At 49.3% G+C, this 16,612-nt stretch overlaps 1 protein-coding gene across 1 annotated transcript in view; it reads left to right on the top strand.

Annotated features, from left to right (window-relative positions):
- Positions 1-13,014, top strand: part of TGM4 (transglutaminase 4) — a 34,201-nt gene extending 21,187 nt beyond the window's left edge. The window contains exons 3-15 of the mRNA XM_067291362.1: positions 2,525-2,704; positions 2,890-2,996; positions 3,323-3,452; positions 3,907-4,025; positions 5,499-5,606; positions 6,151-6,325; positions 6,898-7,036; positions 7,322-7,425; positions 8,630-8,881; positions 9,567-9,923; positions 11,145-11,314; positions 12,017-12,153; positions 12,706-13,014. Coding sequence (XP_067147463.1) covers positions 2,525-2,704; positions 2,890-2,996; positions 3,323-3,452; positions 3,907-4,025; positions 5,499-5,606; positions 6,151-6,325; positions 6,898-7,036; positions 7,322-7,425; positions 8,630-8,881; positions 9,567-9,923; positions 11,145-11,314; positions 12,017-12,153; positions 12,706-12,847 — 2,120 coding nt within the window. The 3' untranslated portion in view covers positions 12,848-13,014. The remainder of the gene's footprint in view (positions 1-2,524; positions 2,705-2,889; positions 2,997-3,322; positions 3,453-3,906; positions 4,026-5,498; positions 5,607-6,150; positions 6,326-6,897; positions 7,037-7,321; positions 7,426-8,629; positions 8,882-9,566; positions 9,924-11,144; positions 11,315-12,016; positions 12,154-12,705) is intronic.
- The last annotated feature ends 3,598 nt before the right edge of the window (positions 13,015-16,612 follow it).

A 16,612-nucleotide genomic window follows, 5' to 3' on the forward strand; every position in this document is an offset into this window, starting at 1 on the left:
GCTGGCTTTCGCTGTCACCCCTGGGCAGCCTGCACAGGACCGATGCACCCCGTGGGGAGCCTCGCCGGAGCCCAAAATTGTGCAGAGGTCAAACGGCAAAAGCAACTGTCAGCTTGCAGAGGGGCAGAGTGCTGCCCTCCAAGTTTATCGTGCCCCCAAGGCACGTGGCAGCTCTGCAGGCAGAGCTGGCTCCTTGCCCCAAACCTTCCCTTGGCTCTTGCTTTTTATGGGAAAACCAAATTCTCAGAAAAAACTTTTGCAATGGTTCACAAGTGCAGACTCCCATAGGAGGCTGATTAATGACCATTGTGACGTTATTCAGAACTAATATTTGAGGGGAAGTATGTTGAATCAGCCTCAGTGTCCTGAAGAGTCTCATTTCCCGGTCCTTTGGCATCCCTGAGACTTTGGGGACCTCAGCAATTTGGGGGACCTGAATTTCAGCACATTTGGTTCAATTCCACCTTGATTGCACATGCCACATTTTGAAAGGAGCAATTAAAGTTAAATAATTAGTTAAAGATAAATAATTACCGTTAATTATTATTTGGTAATTACTAAGGATGTGTTCAATGCTAATACAAGGCCAGTCCTTGGCCAGAGGGAAATACACGGAAATAAAATCCCAACAGTGAGGACTAATTTCTAGGCTGCCCTGGGCTAGCAGCGGGCTGCCTGGGAGCGCCATTTCCGAATGTGCCTCGGCGAGTAGCAACGTCTTCATCTGTTTGCTTGAGTGTATCACTCGCAGCCGTTGGTAAGACCAGGCTGACAGCACAGAAAAGAGGTTCCTGTCCACACACCGGCAGGAAACCAGGATTAGGGAGACAGCAGCATGGGCGTTGGGGCTAAACCTGCAAAACTGCACCAAGGCAGTTGGGCTGAATCTAGGGGCAGGAAAATCCTTCCCTAGGAGTCTCCGTGGGTAGCTTGACACTGATGTTACTATTACCACCCTAGTTGCTATTATTATTATTATAATGCCTGTGACAATGAGGCGTTGTTGGAAATAACCCAGGAGCGGACCCCGCTTGCGCAAGGCGCAGCACAGCCTGCAGCACGCAGGCATCGGTGCCGCCCCGGGGCTGGACACCTGCAGGGAGAGGGGCCACCCGGCCGCGGTGGCGGCGTGGCGGGACGCGCTGCCCCCGCTGCACCTCGCGGGGCTGTCGCAGAAGCAGGGCTGCAAGCCCGGCGAGGAGACGCGCAGCGGCGGAGCCGGCCGCCCCCCCCACCGCTCTGCCTGCTGCCGGCTGGCAGGGCAAGAGGGCAGGTGACGGGCCAGCAGGCACTGACTTGCAAACTGGCGAAATCCCAGCCGGCTGTTTGCTGAGTAAACAGCTCTGTAGGCAGGCAGGCGGCGGAGAGGAAAGGCAGATATCCTCGCGCCGCAGCCACCGCTCAACCCATGGGCTCCCGCCAGCTGCCCTGCACCCAAGGGCCACTGCAGAGCAGAGACGTCTCGCACACATCCTTGCCATGTGCCTCCATGACCAGTGGCTGCAAGGCCAAGGACGAGGCGTACATTCGGCCCTGGCCCTGGCTGGTTTTCCCGCATGCTCACAGCGACGAGGGCTCATAACTCATCCCTTTCTGCAGGGACAGGGCTGGTCAGGGCAGTACTTTTTGCAGACACTTGTCTACTCTATAGGGTTGTGTGTGTATATATATATATATATATATATATGTGTATATGTATATATGTATACTCATATGCATATGTATATGTATAGCTTTTTCTATAGCAGTTTATACACACACACACACACACACACACACACACACACACACACATATATGCACACACACATGTTGCCTCCTGTCAAAGAAAGCAGGAAGAGGAAAGTGCATTTTCATGGGGATGAAGTCCGAGATGGTTCCCGTAGGTGCCTGCTTCACAGCTGCAAAGAAAATGCTTGCATTTGTGTTTTTATGTCGAGGCAAATTTTACCTTGTGGTAAAGCAGCTCCTCTGCGTCTCAGGAGAGCAGTTCATGGCTGTTGCCTCCTCTGCAGCACGTGCACAGGTCTGGCACTGGGTGGATGTGAGGGTGGCATAAAGCCATCACTGCCTCCCCTGGCCCCAGGCCAAGCTTTGGGGCAGGACCCACGTGCCCCAGGCATTGCTCTAACTGGCTACCAATATTTCAGTTTAGCAAACCCAGAGGAATTTAAAATATATGCTTGATCTGTGCCCATGGAGTTTGGGTGTTGATCATTTCCATTCCCATCAGCTTTCTTGAAGGCCATGGTGTTGGAGGATCATTTCTGGCCAACGTGGCCTCCCTCTCCGCCAGCATCAGGTGCTCACTGCTCAGGGCAGGAGCAGGGAGGTCATTGCTGGTTGTGTTACACCACCCTTTGCTTGCAGAGATCCTTGACGTGGTTTCTTACGAGATCGCTGGACACTCACAGACATTTCTGTGACCCACAAAGCTCCATTAAAGAGACTAAAAATTGTCTTTACTGCACAATTTCACACTGAACCTTTTTCTCTTTCTCCCTCTCTGCCGCTGGCTTTCTAGGGACCCAGCTGAAGGTCACTGGGGTTGATTTCCTCAAAAGCCAGAACATGCGCCTGCACCACACTGATGCGTACGACAACCAAGGCCTGGTGGTGAGGCGCGGACAGGACTTTCAGCTGAAGCTGACCTTTGACAGGGACCTGAGTGCCACCGACTTGGTGAATCTGCTCGTCAGCATCGGTAAGTGGGTTGCTCACCCGCAGTGAGGGGACGCTGGGCAAAGCAGGAAAGGCCCCATGTGATTCAGGTGCGCACAGCGGCACAAGGTAGCACCTTGCTGCCCATCTGCTTGCTCTGGTCATTAGATACTGCAGCGCTGTCAGCTCATGTGGCTCTCTTGAGTTTTTTGTTGACTTTGTTTCCAGGGAATAAGCCGATGCCAACCCTGGGGACCCAAATGTCTCTGAACCTGAGGTCCGGGAAGGACTGCAACGGGTGGCGTGCCACCATCATCACGTCCTCCAACAAAGAGGTAGAGCCAGTGGATGGATGCACTGCTCCCACATGGGTCAACAGCAGGGGGAAATAGCACCGCCTCTGCTGGGAACAGAATAAATTCTCATGTTTCAGTCTTGCTGTCCTGATAATTTTCCATGAGCAGCATTATCCTATTTGATTCACTGCTCTGCCACTGCATACACAAGAGCTACCCCATCCTTGGCCCTTACCCTTCTCCCCACGGCCCAGACCGTCATGGTTACAGGCCTCAGTGCTTGTGCTAGCCTCACGTGGGTTTGTTTGTGCTGTACCTGTTGCTATCATGAAGGATCTGCCATCCCCACCTTGTCTTCTCCCTAGTGCCTGGTGGCTGTGACCAGTCCGGCCGATGCCATTGTAGGAAAATACTGCCTGAAGGTGATAACGGGGTCAGACACTTACAAGCCTGAAAATGATGTTGTCTACCTTTTGTTCAACCCTTGGTGTCAAGGTAAGGAGAGTGATCTAGCAACCACGGACTATGATTACTGTTGCCGGAGACCATGCCAAGGGGAACTTTTCCTCACACTTTTCCTCCCCTCTTCCCTGGTACAACTATTTTTCTCCTTAAAACACTGCAAGCTCTGTCCTCATGGAGCCAGCAGTAAGGTGACAATTGCAATGAGCTCCTATTCTCTCTGCAGTCCACACAGTCCACTATGCATAAATGTTTATTCAAAATGAAGCATTTTTCTGCTATAAAACAGTAGTCTTATAGGAATAAAATAAAGAGCAGTCTTATAGGTGATTCTTCCACAATAGGAAGAAAGGTATGAGTATTGGTATGGTCATCATCTGATGTGATTGTTACCAGCCACCAGCTCCCACAGTTTTACTTGCCAAGGAAAGCTTCCTAGAGCATGTGTGTGACAATCAAGTAATATCTTGTGGTTTTTTTGCTCAAGTGGATACTGTGTTCATGGCTGGCAACGCCGAGAAAAACGAGTATGTGCTCAATGACACAGGATGCATCTATGTCGGATCAGCAGACTACATACGCAGTAGACCTTGGAATTTTGGGCAGGTAAAACATAGCTACCTTGTCTGCATTATTACTGTTATTCTCTCTTGGGCTTTTGTTTAAATGAATCAGACCGATGAACAGTTTAAGCTCAGGAGGAACCCAAAGCACTTGAATCATCCTACCAGTTTCACTGGGAAGGCTCACCTGCTTAGAGTAATCCCTATACTTAAGTGTTTTCCTTAGCCATGGCTTGAGAGTAGAGTTTAATATGTTTATAATCACATCATGAGAACCTCTTGAAGGATATGGAAATTAGGAATAGAGCATTTCTGACTAAAAAGAGTCCCTTAAGGAATCCTCTCTTCTCTAATGTTACTGATTATTGATTGCAGCAAAACAATTGCTGTTAACAAAGTAAGGAGCTTTGGAGAGTGTTAACAAACAAAAAGTCTGATTCTCTACCTGTTGCATCATTATCAGAAAAAATAGAGGAAAAAGCACTATTGGAGGTTGTTATTCTCTACTTGGTACCTTCACTAACAGGTTGGTGTATTGATAGGTGCATGACACAACCTGTCCCCCCTCTCCAAAAGGTCACTCCTTTGTGATTCCTCCAGAACAACTTCAGCAGAGTGGAATAGGAAACTCTCTCGGGCTAGATAAGAGGTGGATGCCGGAGCAGGTCTAATGGCACCCACAGAAACCACAGAGGAGCACAAACAGAGCATCCAGCACACTATCTAGACAGACTCAGAAAATGCTGGGGGGGGACAGGGGTTGCCTTTTCAGATTTCTTTTTTGTTTTTTTTGTTTTATAAATCTGTGTTTTCAAGCTGCAAGATAAAGCAAAGTTCAGCAAAGGTCTCCATGCTAACACCTTTTTAACACCCTTAACACCTTTTCCACAATGTGGCAAAAGGTCATTGTTCATAGGGCTGTTCCTATCCTAATATTTATTCTGCTGTTAAGCAATGAGAATTGATATTGATATTCTCTCAAGCTTCGTGACTTAGGATGTTTGGCATCTCTATGAATTGGGCCTAAGGGAACTTTATCAGCAATTGCTAATGAGGAATCTCCTGCTGTAATAATCTGCATTTGTGTACCTTTTTTTCTCAGGGTGTATTTTGTACCTGTGTCAATAGACTGGATACCTTTGGGTCTCTTAAATTTTCATTATTCATGTGAGTAATTTGCAAGACTTCAGGGAGATGACGTAGGTAAATTAGGACTACTCGTAGAAGTAAAGAGTGTTGGGTCAGGTTCCAGCTATGTTTGCAAGACACGTGACACAGTGTGTCTTGCACAGTTTCCCTCCAAGGTGGTTTTTCATCTAAGCCCTTCCTAGAAGAGAACAGCCTTGGAAAGCACCAGAGGCTAGAGAACTAGGTTCATTCAGCATCATAAAGCAAGTTTAGAAGTTAGGACTAGTCAGATAGTTTCCTCCAAGTATCTAAATAGACATTGTAGTGATGGAGCAAATTCTATTTTAGAGCAGTATGTAAAAATGTTTCCACTTTCCCTCCAAAACAGTTTGAGGAGTTCATCTTGGACTGCTGCATGTATCTGCTGGACCAAAGCAAACTCAAGCTAAGTGCTAGAAGGGATCCTGTGGCTGTGTCCAGAGCCATGTCTGCTTTGGTACGGCTCCCTCGGGGAAGTGCTTTGCCACTCCAGCTTTCCCTCCTCCTTATTTGCTCTTCTCTCCCTGGGGCTTTGAACATCATTTTGGGACAAATCTGCAATGGGTTCCTTTGGGAAACTGCAAGGGACGAGCCAGAGGAAATTTGGGGCAGAGGGAAGGGATGAGCAAAATAAAGCATCTCCCCAGCTCCTAAGCTCACAGTGCCAAGGGCTGCCCTCCTCCGGGCAGCCTGCAGGCAGGACCAGCACTAGGGTTACGTTTCAGGATGGAGGCGGCTGCTCTCTGCTGTAGCATCCTTTCTGGGACCCTGGGGTTTAGGATGCAAAATGCAGCATGCACTACCACTGCCCTGAGCAGCAATGCTGTCTCCCACTCTGAATTTCACAGTGCAGCCAGCCAGTGCTGGCAACCCCTTGGGGGGTTGCAGGGCAGGAGTGCACATGGGGAAATGCAGGCTGGGGAGGGACCTCGAGGTTTAAGACCCATTCAGCCTCATCCCTGAATTTGTCCCCTCTGCGTGTGTGTGTCCATGTGTCACAGGTTAATGCCAACGACGACAGAGGTGTCTTGGTTGGGAACTGGTCAGGGGGGTACACCTGCGGGACCTCCCCTCTGAGGTGGATCGGGAGTGTCTCAATTTTGCAGCAATATTACAAAACAAAGCAGTCAGTGCGTTATGGTCAGTGTTGGGTCTTCTCAGGAGTCCTCACTACAGGTAAACAGTGAATTGTCTCCCTTGTAATTGTCCTAATTCCTGTGCAAGTAAACCTAATTACTGCACCCTCCCTGAGTACTGGGGTGGCAGGGAAACCTCTGCATGCCCTTTGGGCATGATGTTTTGATTATGGGACTGGAGCATCTCTCATATGAGGAGAGGCTGAGAGAGCTGGGACTGTTCAGCCTGGAGAAGACAAGGCTCAGGAGGATCTTATCAATGTGTATGAATATCTGATGTGGGGGGAAGTAAAGACAACGGAGCCAGACTTTCCTCAGTGGTGCCCAGTGACAGGACAAGAGGCAGTGGGCACAAACTGAAGCCCTGGATGGGTCCATCTGAGTGTAAAAAAACACTTTTCTGCTGAGTGGGTGACTGAGCACTGGACCAGGTTGCCCAGAGAGGTTGTGGAGTCTCCATCCTGGGAGATTCTCCAAAGCCGCCTGGATACAGCCCTGTGCAACCTGTTCAAGGTGACACTGCTTGAGCAGAAGGGTTGGATGAGATGATCTACAGAGGTGTCTTCCAGCCTCAGCAGCTCTGTGAGTTCATGTTTTGTCTGTCTCTCACAGTCATGCGCTGCTTGGGGATCCCAGCCCGGAGCGTGAGTAACTTCGATTCGGCACACGACACACAGGAAGACCTGAGAGTTGACATTTACGTGAATGAACATGGAGAACCACTGAAAAAACTGTCATTCGACTCCATCTGGTAATTGTCAAAGAGGGCTAACACACTTGCCAGCCTTCCCGCATTGCACCACGCACGCTGCGTGTCCCAGCCCTGGCAGGCTTTCCTTTAAGGATTTCCCTTTTGCGTGGGGTTTGCTGCCCAGGAGAGACAGAAATCCTGGGGTTTTCTACACTCAAATCCCCATTAAACCAGCCCTCTAGGAGGATTAAGCAGAGGTGTATATGTTGGAGGTATATATTATACCACAGTGAGCCAGTAATCCTTTTTTTTTTTTCCTTTCCTTTTCACCCTAAACACATCCAGGAACTTCCACGTGTGGAATGATGTGTGGATGAAACGGCCAGACTTGCCAGCAGGATACGACGGCTGGCAGACGATTGATTCAACCCCTCAGGAGCGAAGTCACGGTAGGATCTGCCTAGGAAGGCCCTTCTGTGACTCCTGGAGGAGGGAGGGACGTTTCATATGACAATTAGGGTCCCTGATCAGCAAAGTCCAGAGCTCCCCTGTGCCTCTCCAAGCACTCAGGCAGTGCTGTCCACCAAACAAATCAGGGGATGGAGGGAACAACATTTCTCAGCAGGCAGAAAACCAACCCTGCAGGACACTGTCGGGACATGAATGCCATTTCAGAGGCGAGAGCCCACAGCTGGAAATCAGAGCTAATTTCTGTCCCGGCCATCCCCTTGATTTGTTTGGTTAACTTGAGCACGGGCAAGGTCCTGTCCCTGTCCCTCAGTTTCCCTGTCCGTTATTACCGCTCAGAGAGTGGAGTTAAAACACATGGATTCACGCCAGGAAAATATTTTGAGGGCCTCAAACACTGGGTGCAGCTGAAGAGCAAAGTAGGTTTTCCTTCTCTTTTTTGCTTTATTGTTTAGTGGTCACACAGACACTTCTCGGTGCAGTGCCAGGTGCTGTGTCACAGCCCGGGCGGAGGGCTCTCAGGGCCTGAGCAAGGCTCATCCATTGCCTTGCCGTCCCCCAGCCCAGGGCACCCACACAAAGCCAAGGTGCAAGGAAAAGTGCAGCAGCACCATTAATCATTGCGGGGACTTTTGCCTAGGGCTCTAGACAACCCTGCAGAGAGGAGCTGCAGCTTTCCTGCGTAATGACACTTTCTATAAAGCTTTCCCAAGGAGGTCATGAGTCCATTCATTTCTAAATGAGAGGAAGTCCTGCCAAAATTGGCCACTACCCTCCCTGCACAAATGGGGGGAATCTAGAGACAGGAAGGGGAGCACGACTCTCAGAAGGTCAGATATTGCCAGGAGGTCCACTCAGGTGCCCAGACTCAGTGGACTCCATCACAGAGCTGTGACTTTCAAACCCTAAGATGATTATGGGGAGAAAAAAACACATAAAGGCTCTTATGAGACCTTTGCAGTATGTACCTTTGATACAAGCACGGTTGGTCATGCAAAAAAAACAACAAACAGCTATTGTAGAAAGTAGGTCTTTTGGAGTTCATAACTGTATTAAAGGAGTACTAAGAGTCAACTACCATGGCAACAAGTTCCTGCTCTGGGGAAGAGGGATTGGTGGGTGGAATAAAAGTTGGAGGCTCTGCTCATCTTTGAAAAAGTGAATGACACTCAACGCACTTTCTAGGTATTTTCCAGTGCGGTCCATCTCCACTGAAGGCTGTCCAAGAAGGGGATGTGTATTTGAACTTCGACTGCAAGTTTGTGTATGCAGAAGTGAATGCTGACAAAGTCTTCTGGTGCGTGAGGAAGGTGAACGGCAAGGAGGAGTATATCAGAACAAATGTGTATGCCAATGCCATCGGCAAGAACATCAGCACAAAAGCTGTGGGGCAGAATAGGCGGGAAGACATCACCGCGCAGTACAAGTACCCTGAAGGTGACTGCCCCCATCCTATAAAATACTGCCAAAGAGAAGACCCTTGGCCACATACATCATGCCACAGCATGTTATTCCCAGGAGGAAAGTGCAGGGGCAGCTGCAATGGCAAGCACCAGTGTAAGGCCTGGGGGAGGCAGCTCTGCTCCTGGGTACCGTCCTGCCTGCAGTGGCAAGTGACACCTATGGGCTGCTTTCCAGGGAGAGGTGCAAGCAAGCCTGCAGGCAGCGAAAGAAATGGGCTGAGCAACAAACCTAGTGTGGTCTGGCTCACGGTTGCTTCATTTCTTTCCTTTTAGTCTTTCCAATCCTCAGACCACATTAGGAAAAAAAAAAAAGAAATCCCTTCTCCACGGTTCTCCCTGCCTCAGACCCAGACCTGATGTACTAGAGTATTAGACCCTTCCCAGTGAGGAGTGGGACATTTGCAGGCTAGAAAGCTTAAGAGCATCCATCCTGTAAAAGTGTCTCCTTCAAGCAATTCCTCCAGACCTTCATCAGTCCAAAAAGCTGCAGTTAGATCCAGTGGTAGTGTAAAACTACCTGAGTCTCCTGAGCTGAGACAGGAGGCAAATGGGGCCCCAACATCCTCTCTGTGCAGCAGCAGAAGAATAAATAAAGGGAAGGTGGCTCTGGGTGAGGAGACTGAGATACACCTGATCACCCATGTTTTTCTTTCATCCAGGCTCACCGCAGGAAAGGAAGGCCATGCAGAGAGCTTCCTCCTTCATCTCAAGAAATGGATTTGGTGCACGCTTCGCTTCAGCCATTGTCCCCAGGGCTCGGTTCCAACAGGATGTGCACCCCTGGTCTAGGTGCCAGGATGAGGTGCTCCCCAAGCCTGAGGTCCAGCTTGAGATAACCAGCAAAAAGCCTTTGTATCCTGGTAATCCTATTGATCTGGGCATCACAGTGAAGACCTCTGCTCCCACAAGCTGGACCATCAATCTTACCACCTCCTGCCACCTGCAGTCCTATATTGGGCAAATTGAGGCCAATCTTGGATCCATCAAGGAGACCATCAAGCTTGAAGGCAAATCTGGTAGGCACAGAGATCTCAGCTATGTTCTATAGATTATTTATTGTGACAATCTTTGATTTTCCTAAAGCCAAGGTGCAATGGCTCCACTATAGGTCAGTCCATGGCTCTGTATAGCAGAAAGAGAAGAAATTGCCTACCTGTTACTTACCTCTCTTGTGACTGCATTTGAGAGTCTTAGTCATTGACTGGGATTCCTGTGCTGTGGCAGGGATCAAAACATGGAAACAGCCCCTGCCCCTGCTGCAATTTTAGAGAGATGGCTAGAAATACATCTCTCTGATCTGATGATAGACATTTTCACTGTGTGGGTGAGGTGTGCCTGTGTGTCTCGCTCGCATCACGCACAGCACGGCCCTGCAAGCATTGCGTAAGCATAAGAGCATCAAAGAAAGACAGCACCACAGCCCCAAGGTGTGGCCCATCCATATCGGTCAGATCCCTCACAAGACTGAGACGAGCTGAAAATGTCAGCCTTTTTTTTCTTGTTCTTGCTGCTGTAACATTGATGAGCTGATTGTGGTTTTGATGACTCCGTTATTTTTGCAATTGAATTCTTTGCCCCCCAAAATTCCAGCCTATGGGCTGCCAGCATAACTGATGCCTAGAGCTGTTTGCTGTTCACTGTGCATCTCTGAGCTACCTTGGTTGCATTTCTGATCCCCAGCACTGTGACTGAAGTTTGCTAAACAAGAGAATAGTGAGTGATGAATAATTAGCAGCTCGTGCTCGTTCCAAGAATGAGTCACTCATGAAAAAAAATTTTTGCTGCTGGTGGTTTCTGAGCGTTTTCACACATGTACTGTGGCTGTCAAAATGCAGCAGGATAGGATACAAGGTCAGCTACGTACATTTGGAGATAAGGAAATTTAAAGTGAAAGGCAAGCAGCTAATTTTAGAGCAGCACTCACTGTCTTTCAGCCAGTGCCTCAGAGAAACCCCAGGGGAAGTGCGCTTGAATGCACACACACAGATGTTTCTCAGCTGCCTCAGGGGCAGCTGGGGACAAGGATGGGCTGAGCCAGGCTGTGGAGACACCGCACACGAGGCAGAGCTGGTGCCTGGTGGGGAGAGAGCGCAGGCCCAGCCGGCCCTTCGCTGAGATGGTGACCCCTCATCCCATGTCCCACCAGCACTGCAGGCGTTTGCCAGCAGAGCCAGCTTTGCCACCCAAATTCCTCAGTGCATGATAGAGCTGCGCTGTCGCGTATTCTCTCCCTGCAGAGATGGAAGTTCCTCTGAAAATAGCGGCTGACAAATATGTGGGGAGGCTGGCCTCAGTGGGAGATGAAGATCTCATCAAAGTCATTGTCATTGCCGAGATCGAGGGAACGGATGAAAAACTCGCCAAGGAGACAACGCTGATCTTCCAGTACCCCCCCATCACTGTCGAGGTGAGACAGCATGCAGCCAGGCTTCCTCTGGGAAGAGGGTGGAAAGTCCCATTACCTTTAACACCAAGGTTTCCCAGCAAAGGTTTCCAAAAGTCGGAAACACACTCAGCTCAAAGCTTGCAGAGCAGCCACATTGTGTAACACGAATACCAGAGTTTCAGGAGACCAGATGCTGGATGTGGGGAGTCTCTGAGGCAAACAGCCATGTCCTGGCATGTTCAGAGTTGAGGTTTTATTTGGCCATTATTAAGGTTGAAAGCGGTCATGAAATTAAGACTTTACTGTGGTGTGTGAAATTGGTTGGCGGGGGCTGTTAGAAGAGCAGGATGGGAGAGGACAGTTTATACGAGGCCTGACTCTGGCCCCACAGCCGCACTTGCAGAAGGAAAAAGATGTTGAGAAACCAGAAAAGAGCAAGGAAAAACAGCCAGAGGGGCAGAGTGCAGTGCGCAGGTCGAGAAGGGCTGGATGCTCACAGCTGCACTGGTGGTGCTGCGTGGCCGGCAAGGATTACGCCATGCAGGGGTCATGCGAAGGGGCTCCTGTGTCTCACCCCGAGGCTCACCTAGACTAGCTTCCTCCATTTGGGAGCTCCAGACCTGGGGGGGGTTCAGAGCAAAATGGCAGCGGGTCCAGCACCTATGGTCTTCGTTACCTCCCTGACCCCTGGCGTTCGTGTCTGCTTCTCTCTTGCCTTGTCAGATGCCAGCAACTGCGAAAGTGGACCAGGAGTTCAACTGCGCCTTCATCTTCAAGAATACGCTGAGGATCCCCCTGCAGGACTGCAAGCTGTGCGTGGAGGGCCTGGGCATGTTTAAGATGACCTCGTTTGACGAAGGGTAAGGCAAAATCTTGAGTAATCCCAGGCCCTGTATTAAATTAGTACACACCTTATGACCGTGGCAGAACTGTACTTTTTAATTTCCCTTAAAGAAGCAAACAGGGGACTTAGAGTTAGACATCCCTTCGAAAGCTGTGTTTGGGCTTATGGCACACTTGGGCACAGCCTGTGCAGCAGAAACGTCTATGTGGAGGCTGGCGTCTTCAGCATGTTCAAATGACGCAAGGTCTTTCCCAGCGCTTTTCCCATAGCCAGCACAAACGCGACTGCTCCTTTCAGATCCAAATTTAGCGTTTCAGCAGCACGGGAAAGGCTTGGGAGCTCTGTCCCTGGAGAGCACTGGGACCATCAGCCAGCCCCAAAGCGCCCAGCAGGATTGAGTTGCACTTGGATTACAGGACAAGGGAAACACCAGCACCAAATAGACCTGATGGCTATTTCTCTAAGTGAAATGATTAGAAAGCATTGAAACAATTAAGTGAAAAGATTGAAATGATTGAATGAAATGATTAGAAGCTCATGCTGAGACTGTTTTTTTTCTTTTCCATAGGGACATTCAGCCTGGTGGGATCTTTAAGTCTAAAATAATCTGCACTCCAAAGAGAGCAGGAGAGAAGAAAATAGTAGCCAAGGTGACCTCAGTCCAGGTCAAAGAGATATCCGTGGAGAAGGCCATCACCATCACTGAGTAGGATCAGTGCCTCAGCAAGGTGTAAATGGTGACTTGCTAAATGCATATCACAGCTGTATGCCACTGGTGCTTTTTGCCTCCTTGATTGCTAGATAATAGTTCCTAAAAGGAAAAAAATCCCATTAAGCAAAGGGAATTTAAGTGACTTAAAGGGCATAGTTGCTTTGAGTGCAGTTAATGATGATTTAATAAAGACTGTTAAAATCAACAGTGTGATTTCGTTGTGTGCTATCGTCATGCCCCCGGGACGGGCAGCAGGGACGGGAGCGCACACCGGGGCTGTCTTGTCCTTGTGGGGCTGGTCCCAGCTTTTCGTGGGTTTGGCCAGCGATGGGCCAGCAATGCCCAGGCGGTGTTTCAGGGCTGGCAGCACCGTGGTCCTGCCGTGCGCGAGACACCACCCTGCGACCTGGCCAGGCTGCGGTGCTGCCACACAGAGCCCTCGCCTCCCCCTGCACGGATCCATGTCAAAGCTCAAGAAACATGTTAAACAAATCCCACCTGAGCGACCTCCTCTCCCTCTCAGCCAGCCAGCTGATGACTGTGTAACACCTGCTTTTATTTTTTATTTTTTTATTTTTTTTTGTCTTTAGACAGCAGAAAGAGCAAACCTGGAATAGTTTTCCCAAACACCATTTTTCATACATCTTCCTCCCTTCTCACCCCTCTTTTTTTTTTTTTGGGGGGGGGGGGGTTGTCCTTGATCGCACAAATGCAAGCTACGACTAAGATGGCTCTCCAGAATTGCATGGCGCTGGACCTGATGTTACTACACCAAAATGGGTTGTGTGGCTACCTCAACCTCTCGAGCACGGACTGCTATGTTTACATCCCAAACGTCACACAGGACCTTAACATCCAACTAGAAACCATGCGACAGGTAGCCGAGAATACTCGCGAACTCTGAGAGTCAATGAACAAAGGTTGGCTGTCAAAATTGTTCGGCTGGTTCGGATTCAGTGTTGCTGGTTGGATCCAGAACCTAATCCAATATGCCCTAATGTTTGTTATAATGATCATTGTTGCTAGCATTGGGTCGTCATGTGTAAAGTCGATGATAGTCAAAACTGTAACTATGCATGTCAGGGAGTTTCGAGTTAGTGATCCTGAACTTACCTCCCTGATATCGTCCCCTATAGCAAATTATCCAAGGGGACGAGAGAAATTTTCCAACCTGTCCAATTATGTCTCTCTTGGTGAGGTGTAACTGAGGTCACAGGGTGGATAATGTGGCATAATGGTCTGTGATTATCTGTGATCCTCCCTGCCGTGGGGTAAACAGCGGATACAAAGGGTGATTTGAGGTCTGATGCCCATGCTGGTGAGGGGTGAGACAACGCCCAGGGCGAGGCGGAGGTCCCACCACTCGACATTGCTCTACCCAAAACGACACCTGGGGCGAAGCGGGAGTCTTGCAGCCTGGTGTTGTTGATAGGGGCAAAAGAAAAAAAAGGCCATCAGCCATTGACACCCTCTGCTGAGCTCGACAAGGACCAAACATCCCACAGTGTTTGACTCGGCCCCACCTCGCCAAGAGTATAAATTCAGTGCATAAACGATCCTCCATTTCGAGGACGAGAACACCAACCTACGGACGGGTCGATGGGCCTGGACCTCTCTCCTCCCCAAAACAGGGACGCCTTTTTGGTAAGGTTTGCGCCTCCGACAACGTCGGACGTTAGCCCGGGAAAAATACCATTGTTGAAAGCGCTTAATTATCAGTTTGAGCTCAGAAAAAGTAGAATTTGTTGCAGTAAGTGCATTTATCACCGGCAATCCTGAACCTGTTGATCTGTCGCTTTAATAAATTGTCTATTTTGATCAACTTTGCGAACCTGACTCAGTGAAAGTCCTTTTGAGGAGGGCTCTGGCAGGTAAAGCTGATTACCAAATTATTGTTCAGCTTTGTGAACCTGACTCAGTGAAAGCGCTTTTGAGGAGGGCTCTGGCAGGCAAAGTTGATTACCCCTTTCCCTCCCTTCACGCGACAGTAACAGGGGGGAATTTTTAGAAGAAGTAACATCTCCAACACCATTACCAGTGCTTTCCTGGAAAGCACTGGTTAACATTAAAAACTATAAATCATTTCCATCTTCCCCCTCCCACCCTGATGGTTGCAAGATGACACATATGAATATGACTACGGTGCATTTCTGGAGGGCTTCTGGCAATAGCTACATGGGGCGTGAGCATGAGGCACCAGGCACATGGAAGAAACACCAGCTGTGCACAGCTGGGTCGCCCACAGCTCTACCCCACCGCCCTGCAGCGCCACGCTCACATCTCCGCCGACCATCGGCCGAACACAGCTCAATGCTACAGGATCACCATAATGGCCACGAGCAGTCAAATGCCAGGGCTTACATTTTTCTCCCTCTCCACCATCTGGTAATTGGGTATCCTGGCATTGCCCCAAGAAAAGAGCAGTTTGAGCCACACAGTAATATATGTTTTACTGTGACTTTTTTTTTTTTTTTTTTAAGCAAGTGCCTGGCTTGGTGACAGCAGGGCTGTGTTTGGAGGTGTGAGTTCACTCAGCCCCTGCTCTGGGTGCCCTGGCGCGGTCCCCTCCAGTGGCTGCTGGCTGCCACCGGCAGCATGAGAGCAGTGCCAGCTCTGCTAATCCCTTCCCAGCCTTGTAACAACATGAAATATTTTTTGCATTAAGATCTAATCTTCCCATTGGGCATCTTCACTCTCTGCTTTGAGATTTCCTAATTTAACTGGGTAAATCAGTCAGCTTTCAAACAGCGAGCAGGAACTGCATGCAGCCAGAAGCTACGAAATGGGGGGTAGGAGCCCAAACCTCTCCAGTTTATGACCAATGTCAGTGGCAGCCTGCAAGAGTTTCTTCAGTGCAGTCACTGCCTGGTATCTACTGCAGCTACAGTGACCAACGCTGCAGTTTTCCCTGACTTAAGGCAGTTCAAACCACTTTCCAACATGCCGGGCAGCACACTAGGGGCCACCAATTGGCAGATGAGTCCCTGCTGTTCAGGGCGGCTGCGGCTCCTAAACCATCCTGTCAGCGATGGGGAGAACAAATATCTCCGAGAGGTAGGGCAAGCTCTAATATGAGGAAAAACCCTTTGATGCCTTTATTCACATCCATTACTTGCAAGGCCATGGAAGTTTATGGAGAAAAAACAAAAACCAAAAAACACACTACTGCGCTCCTGTTCCCAGGTCACACGAGCCAAGAGGGGGCCTGGACCAGGATGTGACTTCCTCCCCTTATGCCGTGAGTTAGTTGGGCATATTACTGCCAACCTGGTCCCAAATAACTTGGATTTCTGCAGCTCCTGTCCCTCTCAGTTGACCACAAGTCTGCAAAGTATCAACCTGACATCCAACAAAATGATTCAGGAGGTCCTGCCTCACCATCACCAAGGGTTGCTCAACACGGGCGCCGTGGAAGGAACCACTGCAGGAATGACTTTCCTTCAGCATCTCCATTTTTTCCAGGCCTCCACCATACATTTATTAACAAGAGTCACTGAGCCACATGGGAGGAGGCAGGATCACATCCTGAAATGCCAGTTAGGATAGCCAAAAACAAACAAAAAACCAAAAAAGTTTGATGGATGGTTACATCCAGCTCAGATTGCCCACATCCACCATGCAGTCTCCCATCCAAGTCTAGCATGGATATTTCCAACAGAGAAATGGGCCACCTATCCATGCAATGTCATGCCTCTTTTCAAATATCACCTGTAATTGCAAGGCCGGACTCCATCCATGAAGTGTCACACAACACTGCCCAGTT

Source organism: Apteryx mantelli, chromosome 2 (genome assembly GCF_036417845.1).
Source record: "Apteryx mantelli isolate bAptMan1 chromosome 2, bAptMan1.hap1, whole genome shotgun sequence".
Classification (NCBI taxonomy): Eukaryota; Metazoa; Chordata; class Aves; order Apterygiformes; family Apterygidae; genus Apteryx; species Apteryx mantelli.